The 23,835-nt window shown below is 40.5% G+C and overlaps 1 protein-coding gene across 2 annotated transcripts in view; it reads right to left on the bottom strand.

The window, feature by feature from the left end:
- LOC133532530 (zinc finger protein 660-like) overlaps positions 1–23,525 on the bottom strand; it is a gene marked incomplete at its 5' end in the record, with an annotated part of 29,554 nt that extends 6,029 nt beyond the window's left edge. For both annotated transcript variants that reach the window (XM_061871250.1, XM_061871248.1), the window contains 10 exon segments: positions 529–624; positions 3,216–3,317; positions 4,361–4,525; positions 4,865–4,961; positions 6,778–6,863; positions 10,391–10,517; positions 11,572–11,646; positions 13,145–13,272; positions 22,562–22,696; positions 23,097–23,525. In XM_061871250.1, the coding sequence (XP_061727234.1) occupies positions 529–624; positions 3,216–3,317; positions 4,361–4,525; positions 4,865–4,961; positions 6,778–6,863; positions 10,391–10,517; positions 11,572–11,646; positions 13,145–13,272; positions 22,562–22,696; positions 23,097–23,525 (1,440 nt within the window).
- Between the last annotated feature and the right edge of the window lie 310 nt (positions 23,526–23,835).

The raw sequence follows: 23,835 nt of genomic DNA, 5'->3' as shown, positions 1-23,835 counted from the left end.
TACTCCCGGAGTTACACACAGTGTTTTTCATCACACTTGCAAAAAAAAAAACAAAATACAAACATACATGACATATCAAACATTCGTTCGCCATATTGTCATTGGGTGATCATGCGTCGAAGGCACAGACTTATCTAGCATTAAGCCACGATTGAAAATTACGTAAAAATATTTTAAATGGCCATTAAATTAATCAAATTAATTAATTTTAAACATAAACAAAAATATTAAATTTGAAGTCAGTATTTTAAAAGTAAACCTACATGGTTCGTATGAATTACTGACAAAAAAAGCTATTACTCCCTAGGAAGTTATAGCTTTTTTCACACTCCATAACTCCCCCGGGAACAATATAGGCCTTAGTCTTTTGTACTGCATGAAATAAGATATTTGTCGAGCAAGTATGATGAAAATAAATAAATAGTCAATAGGCGGGTCCACACAGAGCGAGCATACGCGCGAGACATAATGGCTCGCGCGTATGCTCGCTCTGTGTGGACCCGCCTTATCCCGTATCCCCGTTGTTACCCGGCTGTGCAGCTGCAGCGCCACTTTCTGCTTGAAGGCCTTCGGACACACGGAGCACATGTGCGGCCGCTCGTCCGAATGCACCAGCTGGTGGTTCTGTCACATAAAACGTATTTTTGGTAAGGTTTTATACTCTTAAAATCTCTTTTAAATGGAGGGACATAGTTGTTGGTCACGATCCTCAGGCATGAGGGACCAACGAAGAAGAAGAAGAGAAGAGAAGAGTATACTCATCACACAATAAAATATACTATTACCTATACTCTGTATCTTTAGGAAGGTATTTAAATAAAAGTAAACAAAATCTACCCTCAAATGGCTCCTTAAGCTAGTTGAGGGTAGATGAAAACATTACATGATCAAATAATGTAGGTTTAAGTCAGGTCGTTCAGTGACAGATCCAGGCGGTTTGATATTCGGTTGGTTAACCAATAAATGTTATAACTACCCGAAAACTTCTCATCTTTATCAGTCTTTCTCATCTTTATCCGGATTAATGTCAATAAGGCCTAGTTTAACCTCTGGGTTGGAAGGTCAGATGGCAGTCGCTGTCGTAAAAACGAGTACCTACGCCAGTTCTTGGGATTAGTTGCCAAGCGGACCCTAGGCTCCCACGAGCCGTGGCAAAATGCCGGTACAACGCGAGGAAATGACGCATGCCAAATTCACCCTGTAAGTACGTATGTACAGGGTAAAATTTTTACCACCGTTCATGCTCTGCGTAGTCATATTATAGATCATACTGAACAACTATTATTATAGTTTAAAAACGAATACGGGACTTAATCGCGTAAACTTACGTTTACTATATGGCCTGACGTTTCGAACGTGACGTTACGCTCGTGGTCACAGGCAGACTGGCGAGGAATTGTATCAACATCTTGCTGCGCGGGTTTTGCGAACTACCCGCACTTGATCTTGATTATTCACTTGTACGCTAGGGTTGTCACTTTGCCTACACACAACACACGACATCCGATGGTATGTGTTGGAAAGTTCTATTTTTTAATTTAACGATTAAGTCCTGTATTCGTTTTAAAACTATGAACGAAAATCGTGTTAGTTTAAACCAATAAACTATTATTATATTATGGCCAATGCAGAAATCGCGGAAAAAAAAAACAGCGGCATCACATCAGCCAGAATGTATGAGTAACAGCCAACAAAATTATTCCCACTAGTTACCACCAAGTTGTTACCAGTGATAACTTCTGGGAAAAAAATCCCAGTAGTTACCACCAAACCAAAGTTGGTGGTAATTTGTGGGATTTTTTCCCCCAGTAGTTACCAGTGGTAAAAGGTGGGATATTTTTTTCCCAGTAGTTACCACCAAAATTTTGTTAGAGTTCAATACTAATAAAAACAGTAGAAATAGTAAATTATAAATAAAGAGTGCTTTGATAAATAGTTATAAATCGATTAGTGTTTCAGTTAACTGCTTTAAATGTGATCAAAAATATTAAAACCGGTGCAAGTGCATAAAATTGAAAGTTAAAGAGAAATTAACGTTTGGTGGAAATTTATCTTATTAATTGTAAATTGAATGAATTGTGACGTTATCCATGAAACCTGGGTCTTTTGTCGAGGGCGCTTACACCGCACTGCGTAGCGCAGTGTTGTATTTATATAAAAGCATAAACAATAAGCGACAATAAGGTCCGTTTCAATAAATAACGTCACAATTATACAAACGAACAAACAAATCAGTCAAGTACCGACTATTTTTGATCACATTTAAGGCAGTTTACTGAAACAGTAATCGACTTATAATTATACTAATAACTAACTTATAATTAATTCGACTTTTAATTGGGAAAGATGAAAAAAAAAACACCTTTTATAGTTTCTATTTTTCTCCGTGAGCTTCTACGGATTATCGTCTTATCTATTGTTTAAAAACCGCAAAGGCGCGTGCCACTATGAAAAAATGGTCAAGCCGCATAGGTAGCGTTTATTGAATTACTACTCTATTGAGCACGGAATAAGATTCATTATGAACTAATACAGAATTCTAACAGAATAGCTGACTGATCTCTATTGGTGCGTCTAAGGTAGGCGACTAAACGCTCTCAAACCAGCTTAACTTGTGACACTGCGATCCGAAACAAAGATACGTATTCGAAGACCTCGCTTGCACTGGTAATGCGAGCGCACGGCTAGCTGGCGCCAAGGAGGCAATGTTATGTTTCTCGAGGAGCAGGTAAAAAACAGGGCCGGATTTTCACACAAATATATTTGGGTGGTTTTACGTTATTTAATTTAAAGAGATAAAACATAACACTATTTAAATAGTAACAGGCAACGGCATCAATCATTTTGGAGAAAACATGGAGTATTTTGATGTTTCACTGATATCTGTACTATTTGTACTGCTTTGCGCACTAAATGTTTAATGTACAAAATACAAAAAAAATGTTAATGTCACTATTTCCTAATGGAAGAGCGGGGTCTCCCGACACAAGTATTGTTATACTTAATGGGAGATTCCAGCCCTTTATGTTTCGTATATTATAAGTTAAGCCAAATAAACTATTTTGTATTTTTGTATTGTATTGTAAATGTTTAATGTATTATTCGCCTTTTATGAATTCGACGTGTTAAATGAAATATTCTGCAATTATAATCTGGCCGGTGTGGGAGCGCTGGTGGTACACCAGGGTTCGACTGTTACAATATAATGTACTCACTATGAGCGCCTGCGGCATGGTGAAGGACTTGGGGCACTGCGCGCACTTGTAGGGCCGCTCGCCGGTGTGGGAGCGCTGGTGGTACACCAGGGCCGCGTTCGACTGCCGATAAACAACTAATATAATTAATCTATTTTACACAAAAAAGTTTATTTTTTTATTAACGTAACATTTCAAATAAATTATGGGTATAAACTGAAATTGGTTAGCCCTCTTCGGGCCATGCCGGAATCGAACCGGCGTCCACTCTGACTACTAGGGCACCCCAAGGTCAAGGCGGTACCCGTCCCAAATTCTCGAGAATATATGCTATCTTCGCAAGGCTAATCTTCTTCTTCCTAGGGTTTGTCCTGGCTTATTGCCACGACTCATGGAAGCCTAGGGGTCCGCTTGGCAACTAATCTCATGAATTCGCGTAGGCACAAATTTTTTAGTGTCCGACCGAAGTTTCGGTTTCGGCAGGTTTCGGCATAAAAATCATGTTTCGGCCGAAGGTTCGGTTTCGGCGCAAAAACTGCCGAACCTTTCGGTCGCACCGAAACTTATAACCTTGTACTTTCGTAGTCGTAGAATAGAATTTACAATGTCCCAGTACCTACTTACCACTCCTGTTTGAATTAATTAGCTCTATTGTGACCAGCATAGTGCGGCACTTGCCAAACCAGGCCAAAACAAAGCAGGGATAGTATGCTTCTGATGGTTAGTATCTATTAATCGTATTTCGTTTCATTATTTTCTGTAAATTCGCTACAAATAAGTTCTTTTTGCAAAATAAAACGCACTTTTTAGGCCATAAACTGGCTGTCAGGCAAGAACTTTCTTCTAAAAGATTATTTTTTTCATTTCTCATGCTCTTAAAGAGGGTCATTGTTGTTCTATGAAGTGTGCAGAAACGTGGCACTTGATTTTGAAAGCTTAATACAAACCAAAATATTTAATAAAATAATTTGTTTTCGTAATTGTGTACATTTTTTTAAATACCACGTCAATAGCAAACAATCACACGGCCCGCGTAATGGTAAGCAGTCACCGTAGCCTATGGACGCCTGCAAGTCCAGAGGTGTTACTTGCTAACCTGGGTATATCAAAATAAATAAATATATAGTATATCTTATTAATAAATAAGTATATCTTATTCATCTCACCTCGCACGCCTTCCCGCAGACCTCGCACATAGCCTCCTTGCGCTTGGGCGGGTCGGTGTGAGTGCGTCGCGCTCGCTTGTCGCGCGACTTTCGCCACCGCACGTTCAGATGCACTCGTTGATGATGCACTTCGTAGGATTTCGAGCTTGCGAAGGTTTTGTCACACTGCAATAAATTTTGATATTTGTTGGTATGAAAATTTATGGGGCCATGACTGCAGCAAAAAACCATAGTTATAATTGGTTAATAATATTGAAACCAATTGCAGTAGCTTTCATTAAATACATAGAAAACATAAAGGGCGAATTGGACATTCAACTTTTAAAGCATAAAGCGGTAGAATTTTACAGATGTCGGTGAAATATCAAAAATACTCCAATTTTTCTCTTAAATATCCCATTATTGGTGGTTAACATACATTGTATGTAAAATTAGATCTCCATAGTGCTTAATAGGCTGCCCCCCCCCTCCCCTGCCGGTACCTGGCTACGCCCATGTTGTTACCTGTACGCATTTGAACTGGTCCGTGCTGTGTCGTTCGTCGACGTGCGCTTGTAATTCTTCTTGTGTGGACAACGTCTCGCCGCACACTAGACACGGCCTGCCAACGTTTAATAAATCCTTCAAGTATGGCAGAGATGGGACAACGCTCTAATCAGGGGGTTATTCCCACTAGTTACCGCCACATTGTTACCAGTGGTAACCACTGGGAATTTTTTTACCACTAGTAACTACCGGGGAAGAAATCCTTCAACTTGCTTTCCTGGGAGAAAAAATTTCGAAAAACTGCTTTAAACATGATCATAAATAGTCGGTCTTTGACTGATTTCTTTGAACTTTAACAACATTTTAGTGGTAACTACTGGGAAAAAATCCCACCGTTTACCACTGGTAACTTTTTTTTTATATACTACGTCGGCGGCAAACAAGCATACGGCAAATAAGCATAGTTATATTTATAATACAATAAAATAAGTCTTCAAATTTATATGCATATTAAATATTTAGAAATTATATTTTTAGGTTTTCATATATTGTATAAATAATTTACTTGTTGTTTTGTTGTTAACGTAGGGAAGAGCGGTGCCTCCCAACACAGGCAATTCTTTGCTTACCGGGCGGCTCCATCCCCTAAATCATAGCCATGTGTTTTTTAAGGAAATAAAGAGTTTTGTATTTGTATTTTGTATTTGCATACGGCCCGCCTGATGGTAAGCAGTCTCCGTAGCTTATGTACGCCTGCAACTCCAGAGGAATCACATGCGCGTTGCCAGCCCTAACAACTCTCCCTCCCCTCGTTGAGCTCTGGCAACCTTACTCACCGGCAGGAACACAACACTATGAGTAGGGTTTAGTGTTATTTGGCTGCGGTTTTCTGTAAGGTGGAGGTACTTCCCCAGTTGGGCTCTGCTCTAGATCTGGAATGACATCTACTGTGCTGTGCCCTACCACACAAAGCAAGATGAAATTCACAATGCCCATACCTCTCTTGTGGACGTAGTTTAAGGACGTACCCGGGTCCAAAACTACCGGGGAAAAAATCCCAGTAGTTACCACCAACTCGGTTTGGTACCTACTGGGAAAAAAACCAACCTTTTACCAGTGGTGGAGGTGGCTACCAACTCGTTTTGGTACCTACTGGGAAAAAACCAACCTGTTACCAGTGGTGGAGGTGGCTACCAACTCGGTTTGGTACCTACAGGGAAAAAAACCAACCTTTTACCAGTGGTGGAGGTGGCTACCAACTCGGTTTGGTGGTAACTACTGGGATTTTTTTCCCCGGTAGTTACCTGTGGTAAAAGGTGGGAAAAAATTCCCAGTAGTTACCACTGGTAACAACTTGATGGTAACTAGTGGGAATAACACTAATCAGGCAATAGACATTTCATCACTTAAGTTTATGTTGGTTATTGTACTTTTCCATGAAATAGTTTTTGACACGCTTTCGTAAACGACATATTTTAGAATACTTGGCCATTGTTTTCACAAAATTATTTAACTTGCCCTGTTAGTATTTAAATTTGTTAGTAAGTTTGTGTGGGTCAAATCTAGGAAGCTAAATATGACCCACTTCCCGATTTTCGTTTGAGCTGTAAATTAGCCTACAATTTACAGTACATATGGCCCTTTAAATTTTCGATATAGTTACGTATAATGCGCTAATAATCGTCATAGGTACTGTAATCGTACATTACGATAAAGTGCGAAAAAAAGGAAATTCGCAACGAGTGGCGATAAATTAAAACACGACCGAGGGTATTTTAAATCGATACGAGTTGCGAATTACCTTTTCGCACGTGTATTGAACAACGTTTTACAGTACATATGGGCTTTTCAATTTTCGACACATGCACGCATAGTGCTAGTTACCGCACTAGGGCGGGAAAGCAGCACCATATGTACTGCAAATAATATACCTGGCACGTGGGTCGCAGGGCTCGTGCCGCGCCAGCGCCTCCGCGCCGCCGAACTGCGCGCCGCACCGCGCGCAGCGGCACCCCGCCTGACACATCACATATATAACAATATATATTATATATATATTAGGACATTATTACACAAATTGACTAAGTCCCACAGTAAGCTCAATAAGGCTTGTGTTGAGGGTACTTAGACAACGATATATATAATATATAAATATTTATAAATACTTAAATACATAGAAAACACCCATGACTCGGGAACAAATATCCATGCTCATCACACGAATAAATGCCCTTACCAAGATTTGAACCCGGGACCATCAGCTTCGCAGGGTCACTACCCACTAGGCCAAACCGGTCGTCAAATGTGGGCTCAGAGATACAATAAAACGGCAAATAGATCAGTGATTCGGTTTAAGCGGCCCACAATATGAGACGAAATTTTAATATGTATGTCGTTCGAGCGAGAACCAAGATCTCCGTTTCGGCTTAGCAAAAATTTTGTGTGTCTGCTTTCATCTGCCTGTAGGTCGCAATTCTCAACAGATCGTGATTAAAAAAAAAACTGTTGATTTATTTTTTAGGAAATAATCAGTGCCTGTATTATTATTATTATTAATTCATTTATTCATGTTAAATAATTACACAGTTACACAGTACAATATACGCCAAACTGGAGTAACCAGTTTCATTTTCAATTTATTTATTTGCAACCAAGTAGCAGTTTGTTGGCGCGACGCGCTCCAATCTCACTTGACGATGGAATTCACAATTTGATCAGAAAAATCAATCAATCTCATCTAGCGTCCACACGTACGCCACCAATTTTAGATTCATGGTGATATTCGAGCGCACGAAGTTTTAAAAAATGCCACCCAATGCGCGTACTAACGTCGAAATTTACATTTTTGCGCGCCTCACGATTTGATCGATCAATCGAATCAAGTAAATTCGGCGAACCAATTTCATTTTTGCGTCCATTCTTCATTAGATTCATTTTTACACGACTGCCCAAAAGAGTGTATTATTTTTATTAGATTAGGCGAAACTGTCTTACTTTTGTGTTATGTTTTACTATTGACAGTTTTGACTCTCAAACGGTTGACTGGAAGAGATCCCTTATAGGGATAAGTTCGCCTTTGTACATTGCCAATTTTTTTTTCTTTTATTGGATCTTTACCTGTCCCTCATGTACAATAAAGTGTTTACATACATACTCGCGGTAAGCCCTCTGAAAGGGTTGTTCTAAAAAGTGTGCAGAAAATGATATATTTTATTCTGCACTAGAGTATTTTACTTTCCAAGTACGATTTTTTCTTTTTTTTTACGATGAACAATTGAAATTTGGTTTAAAATGGATTTGTTATACAATTTCCATTCTGATATTTAACTCCCTGTTACATAAATACTTTACTTTTACCTTTTAAGTACCCTCAAGAAATGCTATAAAAATTATACTTAGTCATGTTTAAAAAAAACACATTTATTTTACTTTCCTCGTATTCGAAATGATAAGTATAGTGTATAACTCGGCTGAAAAGCATAATTTCATCCTTTGAAAATGAAAATGAAAAATGATTTATTTAGGTATCAAAATTGCAGCTTATTACACAGTAGAAAAGTATTACATTTTTAGAAGCATTCTATTGTTGAAAAGCCTAGGAATAGTGTCCTGAGCCCTAAACTAGGTAAACCTGTCTTATAGGGATCAGGGAACCACCCTTGGTACACAAATCTAAAAATTGGGTAATCATTTTGCTTAATTAAGTATATACGTATACAATATCAGCTATTGTTTGTGACAACATTTTCAACTACCCGTATTATATATGTTTATATATATTTACTATTGGACTATTACTATTGTTTATTATACTGTTAGGATAAATACCTAGAAGTGTGTTGTGTGTTTGTGTGTGTGTGTGTGTGTGTGTGTGTGTGTGTGCTTGTGTGATGAACTTTTCATTATATATTATGAATTTATTTGGTTAACAATTAACTATTTAAAAGCGGATACGTCTGCGAGCGATCCTATTTTAGCGTCCAATGTTTTTCTTTCTCTGTATGTTCTTCTTTTTCCAAATGTAATGTGTTGTGGCGTTAAATATATACATACTGTCCCATCTGGACACCCACTAACAATCAATTCTTGTTGCAGCCAGTCCAACGCCGAGCCTTACATGGCGACCCTGATTTGTGGTACTTACCTGATGCGCTCGTAACTTGTGTAATAACCCCAGTCGTCCAACGAATGTTTCGCCACACACCTCGCATGCCACATTCATGGCGGATGCTGTCGCACGTGCGACAAACTCCCTCACATGGCGGCCCTACCTGGTGTGCCCTTAACTTGTGTTACAACATACCCAGTCGCCCCACAAACGTCGCATGCCGCATTCATGGCGGATGCTGTCGCACGTGCGACAAGTATGTTGAGATAACTCCCTCACATGGCAATCCTACCTGGTGTGCCCTTAACTTGTGTTGCAACAGTCCCAGTCGCCCTACAAACGTGTCGCCGCACACGTCGCATGCCGCATTCATGGCGGATGCTGTCGCACGTGCGACAAGTATGTTGAGCTAACTCCCTCACATGGCAATCCTACCTGGTGTGCCCTTAACTTGTGTTGCAACAGTCCCAGTCGCCCTACAAACGTGTCGCCGCACACGTCGCATGCCGCATTCATGGCGGATGCTGTCGCACGTGCGACAAGTATGTTGAGCTAACTCCCTCACATGGCAATCCTACCTGGTGTGCCCTTAACTTGTGTTGCAACAGTCCCAGTCGCCCTACAAACGTGTCGCCGCACACGTCGCATGCCGCATTCATGGCGGATGCTGTCGCACGTGCGACAAGTATGTTGAGCTAACTCCCTCACATGGCAATCCTACCTGGTGTGCCCTTAACTTGTGTTGCAACAGTCCCAGTCGCCCTACAAACGTGTCGCCGCACACGTCGCATGCCGCATTCATGGCGGATGCTGTCGCACGTGCGACAAGTATGTTGAGCTAACTCCCTCACATGGCAATCCTACCTGGTGTGCCCTTAACTTGTGTTGCAACAGTCCCAGTCGCCCTACAAACGTGTCGCCGCACACGTCGCATGCCGCATTCATGGCGGATGCTGTCGCACGTGCGACAAGTATGTTGAGCTAACTCCCTCACATGGCGATCCTACCTGGTGTGCCCTTAACTTGTGTTGCAACAGTCCCAGTCGCCCTACAAACGTGTCGCCGCACACGTCGCATGCCGCATTCATGGCGGATGCTGTCGCACGTGCGACAAGTATGTTGAGCTAACTCCCTCACATGGCAATCCTACCTGGTGTGCCCTTAACTTGTGTTGCAACAGTCCCAGTCGCCCTACAAACGTGTCGCCGCACACGTCGCATGCCGCATTCATGGCGGATGCTGTCGCACGTGCGACAAGTATGTTGAGCTAACTCCCTCACATGGCAATCCTACCTGGTGTGCCCTTAACTTGTGTTGCAACAGTCCCAGTCGCCCTACAAACGTGTCGCCGCACACGTCGCATGCCGCATTCATGGCGGATGCTGTCGCACGTGCGACAAGTATGTTGAGCTAACTCCCTCACATGGCGATCCTACCTGGTGTGCCCTTGACTTGTGTTGCAACAGTCCCAGTCGCCCCACAAAAGTCTCGCCGCACACGTCGCATGCCACATTCATCGCAGGATGCTGCAGACGCACGTGCGACAAGTATGTTGAGCTTTTGCTGTAAGAAAAAGTATAGAAAAGTTAAACTAGTAAGTCATTTTAGTTTTTTCTTCGCAAGTGTGATGAAAAACATTGTGTGTAACTCGGAGGGCAAACTCTTACTTACTTACCTACTTACTCGAGTTTTAATGCCTGCGGCTGTCGTGCATCTATCAACCTCGTTTGCAAGATTTCACTTACCGCCCTCGTTTCACAATGTACTATTGGCGGTCCAGTATGAAGTAAAGTCAAACCCCCTTATTCATAAACGTGTACTAAAGTTACGATGCCGCTAATCATCGTTTGTTCCTTTCCGACGTATTGGTATGATGGAAAGGGACAAACGATTATTAGCGGCATCGTAACTTTAGTACACGTTTATAAATAAAGAGGGAAAGTGTATAATACAGTGTTGGCCGATCGTTAATTAGACGGTTACAGTTTCCGGTTTAATTTGTAATGGTTAATTTTCAATACGGTCAATTCTAATTAACTTTCCACCAACACTGGTATAATATATTAGGTCATTACCTATGAAATTGGCGTTTTGTATGGAAAAATTTAACGAAATACGATTTTTCATACACTGAATTTTGCGGATTAATTTGTGATGGCATTTTCAAACCAAACAAATTTTTGCCAGTAATCTGAGACATTTTTAAGGCACATTTTCTATCTCATATTTTTTTTAAATCTGGCCCATCAGAAAAATATAAGTCATTGAAATACTCGAGCCGGCAGCACATGAAAAGAGCTGTTTTCAGGGCGGTATTCTGAATACATAAAACAATAAAAGTAGCAAATCATTGTATGTAAAATCGTTGTTATGTAGCGCACTAATGAAATTAAAAAATACTTCGAAGTTACTATTAAAATAAATAAACTATGACATGAATAATACTTATGAACAAAAACTCTAATTTCATAGGTAATGACCCAATATATAATATTAAATGATATATGATTAAGCGACTTCAAAACAAAATGTCAATATTTTTAGCCCTCTTACAAAATTTCTGAATTTTCTGGCCCCCCGTGAAGAAAATATGCCCATAACTGAACTAGACACTCACGTGAAGCTGGCCCCGCAGTGTTTGCACACATGGATCTTGCCGGAGTGCCACTCGAAATGCTTCTTCGCTTGATATCTGCAACAAAAAAAACAAAAGTGGCATTTTTTTGTAAAGGAATGGTAATTTAAGAGAAAAGTATACCACATCCTTATCCATATTAAAAGAGAAAATATTTTCCCACTTCAAAATATTTTCCTTTCTCCATAATTTCGTAGTATGTTATTGACACAATGAAAACTAGGTTTATTAAAGCTATATCTATAAACTTAAAATATATTATGCTGAAGCGATCGACATCAAAATCAAAGTGATTTGTTAAGATTTAGTTAGAGGAAACCGTTTTCTCCCGAAATGGAAATTTCATAGAAAAAGTACCGTTAGGATTGCAAAACTATTCCCTCTTAAGAAGCGAGCTCCCACACTCTGTCTACGAAACGCATATCGGAATTGGTTTACCCAATGTCCCGGTAGATGGCGCTGTTACATCCGTCAACTAGCGAACGTTAGTTCAACGTAGTTGTATAAGCTGTTAAACTATTTTTGTAACTTTGTTTTCCCCTACAAGATGTAAACATAATGGCGGCCGCTCCTAGTCCCGCCCACTCCCAGACAGACAACACTAGCCCCGCCCCACCCAACATGGCCGCGAGCCAGCGAACGGGCGCAAATAGCCGGAGACAAAAAAAGGGGAGAGAAGTCCGACGCCCCAAAGACGTAATCAATGACACGACCGACTACATTACAGAGACAATAGAGAGATGGACAAGACTTGACACAAACAATGACACGACAATCGACGCCCACAATCGGACCCGACGCCGCCGACGGGGCCGACCACCGCGAATTACAACCACACTCCACGACGACACGTCGCTACTCGGTGCATCCACACCGAGTAGCTGACAGCACATTACACTATACACTAGATAAATACAAATAGGTAACTTATGACTCACCATACACTGCCCCGCAGCGCCCGCCCGCTGCGGGTGCCCGCGTCAAAAACAAAAAAAAACAAATATCAGTGTTTCGGGAGGCCCAAAACAGGAGTCCTCCCACTCACAGTCAAGACCTCCAGCTAAATTCGTAAAGAATGCTGTAGAGCACAGACCAAAAAAAAATGTAACTTTGTTGAGGATAATAAATAAATAAATATTATAGGACATTATTACACAAATTGACTAAGCCCCACAGTAAGCTCAATAAGGCTTGTGTTGAGGGTACTTAGACAACGATATATATAATATATAAATATTTATAAATACTTAAATACATAGAAAACACCCATGACTCAGGAACAAATATCCATGCTCATCACACGAATACATGCCCTTACCAGAATTTGAACCCGGGACCATCAGCTTCGTAGGCAGGGTCACTACCCACTAGGCCAAACCGGTCGTCCAGGATTTGTGTGGAGATTGTTACTCGTAGACGTAGAATAAATATACGTCTATTTATTATTATAGACGGTGTTTGTTCTTGCTTCCCCTTCGAGACAATCGAGACCCTGGTGCAAAATTGTACATTCTACCTACCAGAAATACTGTTATCAATATAGATAATAACGAACCTGTTCCTAGATACAAAGCTGCACTCCTTGCAGAGGAACTTCAGTCGGTGCAGGTCCTGGTGCTCCTGCCGTCGAGATTGGCGCTTGAAGCGCACCAGGCAGATCTCGCACGCGTGCGCGCCCATGCTCTGCCATGAATTCACACAATACACTATGAGATAAATAAATAGAGAAAGAGGGAGGCGATGGCTGCGATACGCGTCATACTCGTGAACGGGTGCTGTTTGTGGTGACCAGCTGTTTAAGCTTAGATTAGATTTCTTTATTTCACGATGAAAATTACACTATAAATTTCCTGCATTCGTCAAAAGTATGTTAATCTTCTCATCATGATCGTCAAACATTACATTAGAAATTAAAAATAATAAAATTAAAATGAATTGTGTCTCCCAATAAGGATCGTCAATTCATGTGCAAAGAAAGATATATGTCAAACAATTGAATAAACCTGATGAGAACAATTGTGGTACCAGTCATTAAAAATAAAACAGGTGATGTGTCGGATGTGAAAAATTATAGACCAATATCATTGGCAACCGTTGTGGCAAAAGTGCTGGACAGATTGTTTGACAGACACTTAGCTAAACATATTAAACTGAATGACGCACAGTTTGGGTTTAGGCCCGGACTTTCCACAGAGTCGGCTATTATGTGTCTGAAAAGCACTGTCCAGTACTATACTAGTAGGGATACACCAGTTAGCGCCTGCTTCTTGGACTTATCGAAAGCCTTCGATCTGGTCTCGTATGATATACTTTGGCAAAAGCTGACCAATGAGACCAGTGTCCCCGAGGACTTGATTGAGATCCTGAAGTTTTGGTACGGGAACCAGATTAACTCGGTCAGGTGGGCGGGCGTTCACTCGGGTGAATACCGTCTGGAATGTGGAGTAAGGCAGGGCGGTCTGTCCTCTCCTAGGTTGTTTAACCTATATGTGAACCAGCTTATGGATGAGCTCAACAATGCCTATGTCGGATGCTCCGTGGATGGCAAATCCATAAATAACATCAGTTATGCTGATGATATGGTGTTGTTGAGCCCATCCATGAGCGCACTTCAAGAGTTGCTGGATATTTGTGACAGGTACTCGGTGAGACATGGGCTAAGGTACAATGGGAAAAAGAGTGAGGTACTTGTTTTCAAAGCAGGAAGAAAATCCTACAAAACAGTACCTCCTGTGACCTTGGGCGGGGAACCACTCAGGGTCACTAAAACATTCAAATACCTTGGTCACTGGGTCACCGAGGACCTAAAAGATGACCTCGACATAGAGAGGGAGCGTAGAGCGTTGGCCGTCCGCGGAAATATGCTGGCGCGCAGGTTTGCCAGGTGTAACAAAGACGTGAAAAAGACGCTTTTTAAAGCTTTTTGCCAATCGTTTTACACCTGCAGCCTGTGGGCTAGCTATACTCAGCGAGCGTACAATGCTCTACGAATACAATATAACAACGTTTTCAGGATGCTGATGGGGCTGCCACGGCACTGTAGTGCGTCGGGAATGTTCGCGGAGGCGCACACGGATGACTTTTTTGCAATTATACGCAACAGATCGGCGTCACTTATGCAGAGACTGTGTGGCAGTACCAATAGCATCCTGAAAACGTTGGCAGGTAAGATAGATGCACCACTGCTCATGCACTGGAATGGACTGCATGTGGAAGCCACAGATGCTGAGAAGTGGTGCATCTAGATTGCCTAGTTATATTTATTTTTTATATTTATTTTTGTGTACTTGTAGATATGTTATTATTATTTTATATGTCACTAACCTTAATTAATTTTAAGATTTGTTGTAAATACTAACAATTATGGATCTATTGTTGATTCGAAATAAATAAATAATTGAATAAACCAACTTAATATTAATTTGGAATTGTCGTGAAAATTACAAATAAAAATAAAAATATTACAAAAAGAACAATGTCATGTTTAAAATTCAAATGCACACAATTTTATAATAAATAAAATAACATGTAGTTACAAATTCAATTCCATGTACTCATTTACAGAGTACAGAGGGTTATCCAAGAAAAGGTTTCTCAATTTGCGCTTAAATTTTTCATCACACGGCTCGTTTCTCAGATCGGCTGGTAGGTGTTCAAATAGTAAATTCAAAATTCAAAAATTCAAAATTCAAAAATTTATTCTGCAAGTAGGCCTCAAGGGCTCTTTTACAAGTCAATACAACATTTATAGTAACATCATATAGTGACATGAAAAATACATAACAACATTTATAAATACAACAGCCAATACCTGGGTAAACATTACATTATAATAATCTTAAAATAAATAATTAATACAATACAATAGAGATGTATAGTCCTCTATGGTTAAAAACACATTAAATCTGGAGATGTAAAAGGTCCCCAATGTCAGAATACTAATACTAATAAAATTTGGAGGTGTAAAGTCTCTCCAAGTGTCAAAATAAAATTTATACTAAATAAATAAACCGCGTCTGGAGTCCGTCGTAAGTTGGGCCGATGACTCGAGGGTTCTTTCTTGAAAGCGCCATGCGACGGGGAACTGTTCTCAGACGTCCTGTAGCTCGAAGCTGTTTTCCCGGATTACACATGCTATATGTTATGTTATATGTGTGTAACTTTACTTTTGAGTGACATTAACGTGAGACACTTCATTCGGTTCTTGTCTGTTTGTCTGATTTAATTTCTTGTCTTTTAATTATTTATATAAGAATTCAAGTGTTGTAGACCCTTTACACCTCTAAGGATCATTTAATGATCGTTTTTAAGGTTCCGTACCCAATGGTCAAACGGGACCGTCCGTCCGTCTGTCACCAGGCTGTACCGTGATAGTTAGCCAGTTGAAATTTCTACAGATTATGTATTTCTGTTGCCGCTATAACAACAAATACTAAAAACAGAATAAAATAAATATTTCTTTCCAATCTCGAGGTTCTCATCCAATCACCGAAGTTAAGCAACGTCGGGCGGGGTCAGTACTTGGATGGGTGACCATTTTTATAGATAATGGTACGAAACCCTTCCTGTGCGAGTCCGACTTCCGCTTTTCTTGGCCGATTTTTTAATTATATCTCTGACAATTATAGAAATTTACATCTCTAAAGAATATGCTCCATCCTCCGTCTTCTACATTCTAGAAACAGCTGCTTTTGTTATGAAACATATTAGTTTGTACGATCATGTTAAAAGTACCTGAAGGCAAAATAAACCGTTCCAGCAAAACCAAATCTGCAAATGTTTCGAAATAGCCCTCATTGTAGATCTGTGATAGTTTACAACCAATTACGAAAAAGCGTAACAAGTGAACAAAAACACAATCATTTATTAACAAACTCAGATCAATTTTAATACGAAAGGCATATTATAAAATTGAGGTATTTTCATCAGATAATTCATTAGAGTAAGTAAATACTACTGGCTTGAACAAATAACACCTTCCCTAAAACCATGGCCGGAAGCCAACCTCGGGGTCATCCCTGAAAATGAGCTTCCCAAGCCGAACATAGGGATGGTGTTCATTCCAGAGATAGACGACTCCAAGGTAAAGCAGTCGCTATCTCTACTCTATGCACAGAATCAGGGGCTGTACACAGAGTACTGGAAGATTCTCCACACCAAAGTTGAGAAGAGCGGGGTTATGGTAACCCTGTCTCTAGACGACTTGTCTGTGGAGAATCTACAGAAAAAGGGCCTAAAGGCAAACTTAGGTTTCCGGGAGGTCCAGTTTCGGCTAAAGGGCCAACCAAAGACCCAACAGTCCGAAACTCAACCTACCCAAGACCCGCCACCGCAGGCTGCAAACCCTACCCCACCCACCACCTTATCCCAAAAGCCTGCCCGAAAGGTGCCTTCTGGTCCAAAACGGGCGGCTCCCTCAACCTCCAATCCCACTCCAGGACCATCGGGCATGCAGCGGTTTCTCGCCAACCGGGGAGGCTACAGGGGCAATAACCGCCCAAGGGGTAGTGGGGACCAAAGACGCCACCAAGGGCACACCAGTGCCCAGCGCGGTGCCAAGTAAAGATGACGCTCTAGAGGGTAGGGGGGTGAGGTTCCTGCAGGCCAATTTACACCACGCCATAGCGGCCACAGCAGTCGTGGAAAAACTTTTTGGCGAAAATGGCCTGGACATCGCCCTCATACAAGAACCATGGATCAACACTAAGTCCATGGCATCAGGACTGAACAGAGCAGGAAAGGTACTGATCTACGAAAAAGGTGCCAAACCGAGAGCCTGCATCGTATTTAACAAAAATATTAACTTCTTGCCTGTTACAGAACTATGCAGTGAAGACCAAGTAGCTGCCTACGTCGATCTCAAAGGGAGAGGAGCACTCAAGGTAATAGTCTGCTCCGCCTACCTGCCCGGAGAGAAGCAAGATCCCACAGAAGAACTGACTAAAGTGCTGGAGTACGCTCAAGCACAAAAGGCGGAACTTATTGTGGGATGTGACGCCAACGCCCACCACACCATCTGGGGGAGCACTGGAATCAACAAAAGGGGTGAGTTACTATCCCAATTCATCTTTACCAATTGTCTGCACTTGTTGAATAAGGGCAATACGCCCACCTTCGTAACTAGAGCTAGGCAAGAAGTATTAGATATTACCCTCGCTACTGGAAAGGCGGCAAGCTGCCTAGCCGACTGGCGTGTCAGCAGCGAAAATTCAATGTCGGACCACAGACATATTTTGTTCAGTGTTAAAGGCTCTCTAGATAGGGAACCACTTACGCGTAGAAATCCAAAAGAAACGTCATGGGAAGCCTATAAGGCTGACCTCGAAAAACGTCTAAAGGATGTCCCAAAATATGTCAAAACACCAGACTCTCTCAACATGGCAGTTAATTTAATATCTGAAGGCATAAGTAGGGCCTACGAACAAAGCTGTCCGCTGAAAGAGTCAAAAACTACTAACACAACGACGTGGTGGAACAAAAGGCTAGAAAACCTCCGTAGGTCTACACGTCGCATATTCAATCACTCGACCACACCGAATGAGTGGGGAAGGTATGGTAGAGCGTTGACTGAATATAATAAACAAATCAGGAAGGCAAAAAGAAGGTCATGGAGAAGGTTCTGCGAAGAGATTGCCCAAACTCACAAAGGAGCGAGAATTCACAAAATACTCTCCAAGACACCAACCAACTATCTCGGTCTCCTCAAAAGACCAGATGGCACATTTACGAACACAGAAGAGGAAACTCTGGACTTGCTCAGAGGCACCCACTTCCCCGGTTCGTATTCAACCAGTAATACACAGCGTTGCGCCCAAAGGAATCCTCAAATCCACAGGGCAAGCAATATCGACTGGAATTTGGCAACTAACATCTTTAGACCAAACAAAATTAAATGGGCATTGGAAAAATTTAAACCATTTAAATCAGCGGGAGAAGATGGAGTGTTTCCGGCGCTTTTACAGCAAGGACAGGAGCTCCTCCTCCCGCATCTGGCCAGAATATTCCGAGCAAGTTTCGCGTGGGGAATTATACCAGATAAATGGACTCGGGTCAAGGTACGATTTATACCGAAAGCAGGGAAAAAGGACTACTCACAGCCTAAATCCTTCAGACCTATCAGTCTAACATCGTTCCTACTAAAAACGATGGAAAGAATAGTCGATCAGCACATTAGAGGCAAATACCTGGTGGAAAGACCACTAAGCGTAAATCAACATGCTTACCTAAAGGGAAAATCTACGGAGACTGCCCTACTCGACCTGGTTGACAAGGTGCAGAAAACCCTAGAGGACAAGCAAACCGCTCTATGTGCGTTCCTTGATGTAGAGGGTGCTTTCGACAATACGCCCACAGAGACCATACTCAATGGTATGAAATCAAAGGGAGTTGACGAAACCACCACCAGATGGGTACATAACATGCTCTCGAACAGAGTAGCCACTCTGACCCTCAATACTATAGAGCATGAATTTTATACCACAAAAGGGTGCCCACAAGGAGGCGTTCTTTCCCCTCTATTATGGACCCTAGCAGTGGACCAACTTCTTGCGATTATGTCAGGCCAAGACTATGACACACAAGGATATGCCGACGACCTTGTAGTCATTATCAAAGGCCCTTGCCTCCACACGATATCCAACCTAATGCAAGGAGCTCTAAACACAATATTCAAATGGTGTAAAGAAAATGACTTGTCCATTAATCCGAGCAAGACTGTGATAGTACCATTCACAAGGAAACGAAAGCTCGGAAAACTCACAGAACCAAAACTTAATGGACAAATAATACCATTCTCAGACGAGGTCAAGTACCTAGGGGTCACTTTTGACCAAAAGTTAACTTGGAACCCTCACCTGAGAAATATTACACAAAAAGCAAAAATGGCCATGTGGTCATGCTGTCGAATGGCAGGAGCAAGATGGGGCATAAGACCCAAAATTGCTATGTGGCTATACACAGCGGTAGTGAGGCCCATTATTACCTACGCCTCCGCAGTCTGGTGTAACAAAACCAGCCAAAAGACGGCAATAGAAACTCTAAACAGCCTGCAACGCACGGCTTGTTTAACAGCAACAGGTGCCTACTCCTCGACACCGGGGGCGGCCCTAGACGCACTGCTAGACATTATACCACTCCACTTGCAAATGCAAAAGGAGGCCAAACAGTGCGTCTATAGAATATGCACGCTAAACAGGCCGAAATGGCGCTCTCAAGCATTAACCAAACTAAAGGCCTGGGTTTTTGCAAATAGAACCCTTAGCATGCCCACGGATGACACGCATACAGAATGTCATTTTACTAAACTGTACACAGTAGAAATTCCTCCTAGAGACAAATGGATTAACGACCAAATGTACGTCGAAGAGGGAAGCCATATTTGGTACACTGATGGTTCCAAGAAAGGCAGTGATGTAGGATGTGGGATCTATGGTGAGAGACCTAAGTTCAGTGCTAGCGTCAGCATGGGCACACAGGCCTCAATCTTCCAGGCAGAAGTCTACGCCATCAACAAATGTGCGGAGATTAATCTGGATAGAAACCTAAGACACCAACATATCTACATCAACTCAGACAGCCAAGCTGCTCTTCTGGCACTAGAATCCCTGGAGTCAAACTCGAAACTAGTCCAGAACTGTAAAACTAACCTAAATGCACTGGCTAACTCCAACAAAGTCATACTTAGATGGGTACCAGGGCACTCCGACATTATCGGAAACGAAGAAGCGGACGAACTTGCTAGAAAGGGCGCAGACACACCCCTGGTCGGCCCAGAACCGTTCTGTGGAATCACAAAACGGGATGCATATTCTCTGCTCAGCAACTTAGAAAAAACAAGAGCAATCGATTGGTGGAAATTCGTCAAAGGACAAGAACACTCGAAAGCTCTAATCAAAGGGTTCAACAACAAATTTGCTAAGGAGCTCTTAGAGCTCAAAAGACATAAAACCTGCGCGGTGACCAGAATATTGACTGGACACTGTAAGTTGAACAAACACATGTTTCAAATTGGGAAGAAACAAGACGCGACATGCAGGTTCTGCCATGAGTCAGAGGAGACTGCAATGCACATTCTCTGCTCCTGTGGACCACTAATGTCAAAAAAGAAGTACCCACTTAGGGCGGCACGTATTGCAACCCTATGAGGTACAGAACATTACGGCCCAAAGAATCTGGAATTTCCTGGATTCAACGGGCATCAGTAATGAACTTTAAAGGGCTGTCACAATAGATCACTACCTGGTCGAAGTGGCACTCAAAGGCCCGAAACCCCAATAATAATAATAAGTAAATACTAGTCCAAACAATTAATAATTTTCATTTAATATTAAATAATTATTTATTATTGTTGAGCGTTTATGATGATCAATTAAATATACAATTATGGATAAGTAATGTAATATATTTAATTAAGATTTTGCATATTGTTATAATTTATTTGGCATTTTTTTTAGTTTAGTCGTTTATTCTTTGTAAATAGTTACCATTATTAATATTTGTATTAAGATGATTTCAATGCCCTAACAGGGTATCACGTACCTACTGTATAATGTTTTATACCATCTTCTGTAATGAATAGAATATGAATCTTTATTGCGAAACCATGGTACATAATAGTTGTTACATTAGAGTGTGAAAACACATGGCACCATGTTCAGGCATTGCAAATAATCTTACATCTAGGTAGTTTATGAACAGTAGGACTAGTATATAACATGTAATGTTCTTAATTAAATATAAACAACATTGTCTTATTATATATATTATTATATATTATGCAATAAGGGAATATGATTACTAGTTACAAAAAAAGTTATCTTCCATGAACTCTTGGAGGACGGAATAGTATATTCTCCATTAAAAATAATTATAAATTTGATATGAATGACTTAAAATTTTCTGTTTCTAATTTTGTTGAGCAGTTTGTTGTAAATCTGGATGGCCCTGAAATAAGGGCCTTTTTTGTAGATGTCTAAAATTGGTTCCGGGGGTGAGAGCTTATTATTTCGATGTGCACTTTTACAATATTCAAATAATTTTATGTTCTTTCGGACAAAAGTTGAATTTTCTAGAATATAGAGAGAGGGGAGAGTCAAAATTTAAAGGTTGGTGAAATATTTCCGATACTTTGGTTACGACTTCCTAGTTCTTTGGAGTACTTCTACTTTTTTAATTTCCTTTACTTTTCTGGTTCGAATTCATATTTATTTATATTATATATTGAATATTTATTTATTTATATATATATGTATGCATTATTTTATGGTTATTTTTCTATCTATGTATATTTGTATCAATGTGTATTCAAAACGTGCATTTCATTAATTTCAGTGATTGTACACTTTTGTTTGTGTTTGTCATTCATTCACCGTTACTTCTGTTTTACTCATTTCCTCAAAGGTTAACTGGAAGAGATCCCATACAGGGATAAGTTCGCCTTTGTTGTATTTAATTTACTCTGTAACTGTGTTTTTCGTGTTTTTATTTCTATGTACAATAAAGTATATACATACATACATACATACATATTTCTTGCAACTGTCAGTTTGTTGTATATTAGTTAGTATGCGAAAACATTTTTTTTGGGCTATAAGGAGATCATGAGCGTCACTGCTATGACCCCATAACATAATACCGTAACGTAACCAAGCTTGAAATATTAGTAATTTGAACCCAAAACCCAACCCAAAACTGATTAGGACAGAAAATTAAACGAATAAAAACGATTATCGTTCCAAAAACTTGGTTTTTAACTGTACAGCTAATAAAAAACTTAAATAATTTTTCAGTAACTGATGAAGTTAAAGTGACGTCACGAAGTTTGTGACGCCCCCCTCCCCCTTGTCACAACATATCACATTTTCATGACCCCCTCCCACCCCCTAAACGTGTTGTAATTAATAGATGATCCCAACCCCATTCGATAGAAACAGCACTGGATTAATTGATAAAGGTTCCTTTTTTTTTTCCTTACCGGGCTGTGTCGTATCTTGTGGTTGTTATAAGCGTCGTTGGCCATGAACCCCTTCCCGCACTCCTCGCACTTGTACGCCGCATACTGGTAGTTGGCGCTCTGCTTGCGCGCCCGAATCTCTTCCAGCTGCTGCTCCTGAAACATCACAATTGTTATTTTATGTCATTCTTAACATGCACCACACACAAGCTCAATTTAGTAGAAATCTAGCACCGGCGGAATCTAAGGAAGTAAAGTAAATACTTTATTATATATATATACCGCCTAATGAATGATAAAAATGAAAAAGCCAGTGTGTAAGTCGTAACGTTCGTAAGCGACACACAAAAGGTAGATAGTTTTTATCAATTTTTTTGTCATAACTGTTATATTTTCGATTTACGAAAGTTTATTTAAGTTGTACTATGGATGAACGATTATTGGAGAATTATTTGTGATTATAACGGAAAATGCAAATATGTAAATTTACACAAAAATTATTAAGTACAGTAAATAGTTTTGGCAATAACTGAATACTTGCTAAAATAAACCTTACCTTTGTCAAAGCAATAATTTCAACACTATAACTACTCTCAAACTTAGCAAAATCGAAGTCCGGTAAATAATCATTATCTGACGTCCTCTTCTTTATCTTCTTCTTAACTCTCTTCTCTTCTATTTTTGTTTTTTTCTTCCTTCCCTTTCTAACTTTTACATCTCTCACCGGATTTGTGGCAACAAATATCTGTTCTGTGTTGTCATCACTGAAATCTCCATCATTGTCTATGCATTCTAGTTTGTCTTTGATTTCATATTCTATTTTCAATTCGTCAGACTCTGGGATGAAATTGTCTATGTCTGATTCTTCTTTTTTTACGTCTACTTCAAGGATGTCTCTATAGTCTGTGGTTTCGATTTTTTTTTGTGTTAGGTAGACAAGCTGGTGAGAGTTGCGGTCTATGGTTCGGATATAGTCTGTGGTTAGCTGAAATATTGGTTTAAATAACTATTAAATTAAAATGGTTAAAACCCCCTACACCCTACAAAATCCATTTTATGCCAAAAATGGCCTACATCATTTTGGAAAAGAGGTGATACTCTTCAAACTGCTGAATCGATTTGGGTTATTCCCACTAGTTACCACCAAATTGTTACCAGTGGTAACTACTGGGAATTTTTTTCCCACCTTTTACCACTGGTAACTACCGGGGAAAAAATCCTACTAGTTACCACCAAGCCAATTTTTTTCCCAGTAGTTACCACTGGTAAAAGAAGGGATTTTTTTCCCAGTAGTT

Source organism: Cydia pomonella, chromosome 27 (genome assembly GCF_033807575.1).
Source record: "Cydia pomonella isolate Wapato2018A chromosome 27, ilCydPomo1, whole genome shotgun sequence".
In the NCBI taxonomy this organism is placed as follows: domain Eukaryota; kingdom Metazoa; phylum Arthropoda; class Insecta; order Lepidoptera; family Tortricidae; genus Cydia; species Cydia pomonella.
This window is presented reverse-complemented; position numbering and strand designations above follow the sequence as displayed.